The following is a 2,364-nucleotide window of genomic DNA, read 5'->3' on the forward strand; positions in this document are numbered from 1 at the left end:
CAGAAGTGGTACTATGACTCAAATGGTTAGCATTGAGTGAAAAACAAACAAACAAAAAAGCTTTAGAACAGTGCCCAGACCCTCAGTTCAAGCCCCAAGACTGGCAAGCAAAAAAAAAAAATCTCTCAGAGGATCCAGTCATCATCTTCCCTTTCTTTCACTGTCAGCTTGCCTTCCACATGTTTCTTTTCCCTGAGGCATTGATGCTTCCTTTCAGCTCATTTTTGTAATTTCTTTCCAACCCACCAAGAAATCAGGGTAAAAACAAACAACACTCTCCATGTCCAGGAAATGGCTGCTGGACCCTAGCTCCACCAAGGCCTGGGCCAGCTGTGTGTGCTCTTCTAGGCTGGGTCCTCCTCCTCCACTGCCACCTCATTACTGTGGGCTTTCTTCTCCTGGGCCTCAGGGCCTGCAGGCAGGATACTGGTGACTGTGAGGAGAAGGGCCTCAACCTGCTCTTCTGTGAGTTGCTCTTCACTCTCTTCCACCATCAGCTGGATCTCCACCGCAGTTGGAGGCCTGTGATTCACCAGCTGAAACTTTTCTGCTTTGGTCAATTTGTGGCTTTTCCATGCTGTGAGAAATTCTCTGACAATCTCAGGACTCTGGTGTCTGCATGGTGTTTTTGATATATATTTTAATGTTTCATAGGTGATGGTATTCAAGTTTTGTTGCCCGGAAGAGTGCTTATTCTTTCCAGGCTGTTCTTTCTGATCTGTTAGTAACTGGAACACCTCATACTTACAGAGCAGAGCAAAATTTGCATCTTTCACTTCCATGTCGTCCCTATCTGGTCGCCAGGAGACAACACGCTTCACCCCACAGCAATCCATGGCAGCACTCTCACTTTCATTTTTCTACTGGCCTCTGCCTTCTCATGTACCTGTTCCTAAAAGATCAATTTTCACTCTATCCTACCTTTTAATTTCTTACATACTGAAGCACTATAACCTTTTGTATTGAATGCTAGGAATCAAAGTTAGGGCCTCATGTACAATAACCAAGTGATCAGCCGCTGAGCTACATCTCAAGCCCCAGTGCACAGTCTCAAACTCATCTATTGTTCTCTCATTCCATGCTTTCTCTACCACCTGCTTACTGGAAATTCTAAAATTTTAACCCTATTTTCTAATTCTACTAACTCTCAGTATTTCATGATTGCACATCACTTTCACGTCTAAGGCATCTGCTTTGTGACTGTCACACAGATATTAGTGTATCCATCTGAAGTCACTTTACACATCCCAAAATACTTCAGTCATTCAGTAAATTAGAAATTAGGAAAAGCATCCTGAGGGTTATGTAGTAAAGAGAGTTTATGTGCCAGGTGGCAGGAAAGGCCTTCTAGGCTCAAATATTATAGAAGTTTTATTTTACCATTCTCCTGTTTTCTATATGTAAGGTGGATGACAATATTTATCTAAGTTTGCTTGCACATTCTGAAGACAAAATGTATAAGACAGTAAAAATACTTACAATATAGCCCAGCATGCAATTAATATTTAAGTAAAAATTGTGTATTTCCCTATTATAAAATAATTATTAACACTACACTAGTGGTACTTATCACTTATTCCAGCTAATTCGAGGAGATAGAGCCTAGAGGAATATGAATTTGAGTGCAGCCTAGAAAAACTTCAGAAAGACTATTTCTAAAAGATCAGATTAAATCAAGGAGAGGAGATCAATTCCACTACAGAGGATCAGTAAATGAATATAAAAGAGAAGGGAAATTTACATCTGTTTTCCTCCAATTCTGTAATTCCAATAATCTACTTCTCCTGAACTAGTATACTTTGACTCTTAAATCTTTCTTAATAGCCAATTAGTATCATATGATTAGGGGCAGGCCTTTAATAAATGCACATTCCCAATAGAAACTATGGCAACTGCCATTTACTACACAGTTTTCCATGTGATTTCTCATAACAGCAATAAGTTAGAAAATCACACCAAATTTAACGAATGAAATCCCATCAAATCAGAAAGCTTTGGTACATTATAATAAGCAAATAACACAGTAATGAGCCTACAGAATCATTTCCAAATATTTTTCCAAATATTCTTACAATACAAAGTTTATATGCATGTAGTGTAAATAGCTAAAAATAAATCAATAATTGGCAATTGAGCTAAATAAATGCCTTTCAAATTAGGAAAAAAAATGTTCCACAAGTGGCCTATAAAAACATGGGAAGATGTTCAACAAGTTTAGCAACAAAGAAATTCAAATTTGGGCCAGGTGTAGCCTAGTGGTAGAATGCTGGCCTAGCATGCCTAAAGCCCTGAGTTTGATTCCTCAGTACAACATATCTAGAAAAACCTGGAAGTGGTGCTGTGACTCAAGTGGTAGAGCTCTAG

General features: G+C 38.9%; 1 protein-coding gene across 2 annotated transcripts; it reads right to left on the reverse strand.

Annotated features, from left to right (window-relative positions):
* Nucleotides 1-344: 344 nt before the first annotated feature.
* LOC150064623 (DNA-directed RNA polymerase III subunit RPC9-like) lies at nt 345-783 on the reverse strand. Of its 2 annotated transcripts, XM_090331179.1 has the most exons (2): nt 745-783; nt 345-654 (listed from the first exon to the last, which is right to left on the reverse strand). In XM_090331179.1, the coding sequence occupies exons 1-2, from the start codon at nt 780-782 to the stop codon at nt 345-347; spliced, it is 348 nt and encodes a 115-aa protein (XP_090187305.1). In that variant the 5' UTR covers nt 783. The 2 variants fall into 2 exon arrangements, with proteins under 2 accessions (XP_090187305.1, XP_090187303.1); XM_090331177.1 differs by having other exon boundaries at nt 345-783.
* Between the last annotated feature and the right edge of the window lie 1,581 nt (nt 784-2,364).

The sequence above is a fragment of the Megascapheus bottae genome, chromosome 4, assembly GCF_031878675.1.
Source record: "Megascapheus bottae isolate mThoBot1 chromosome 4, mThoBot2.hap1, whole genome shotgun sequence".
Classification (NCBI taxonomy): Eukaryota; Metazoa; Chordata; class Mammalia; order Rodentia; family Geomyidae; genus Megascapheus; species Megascapheus bottae.

Bases quoted from the DNA above. Each gene is read 5' to 3' on its own strand.
- LOC150064623 (XM_090331177.1), bottom strand. From the start codon at position 782: ATGGAAGTGAAAGATGCAAATTTTGCTCTGCTCTGTAAGTATGAGGTG.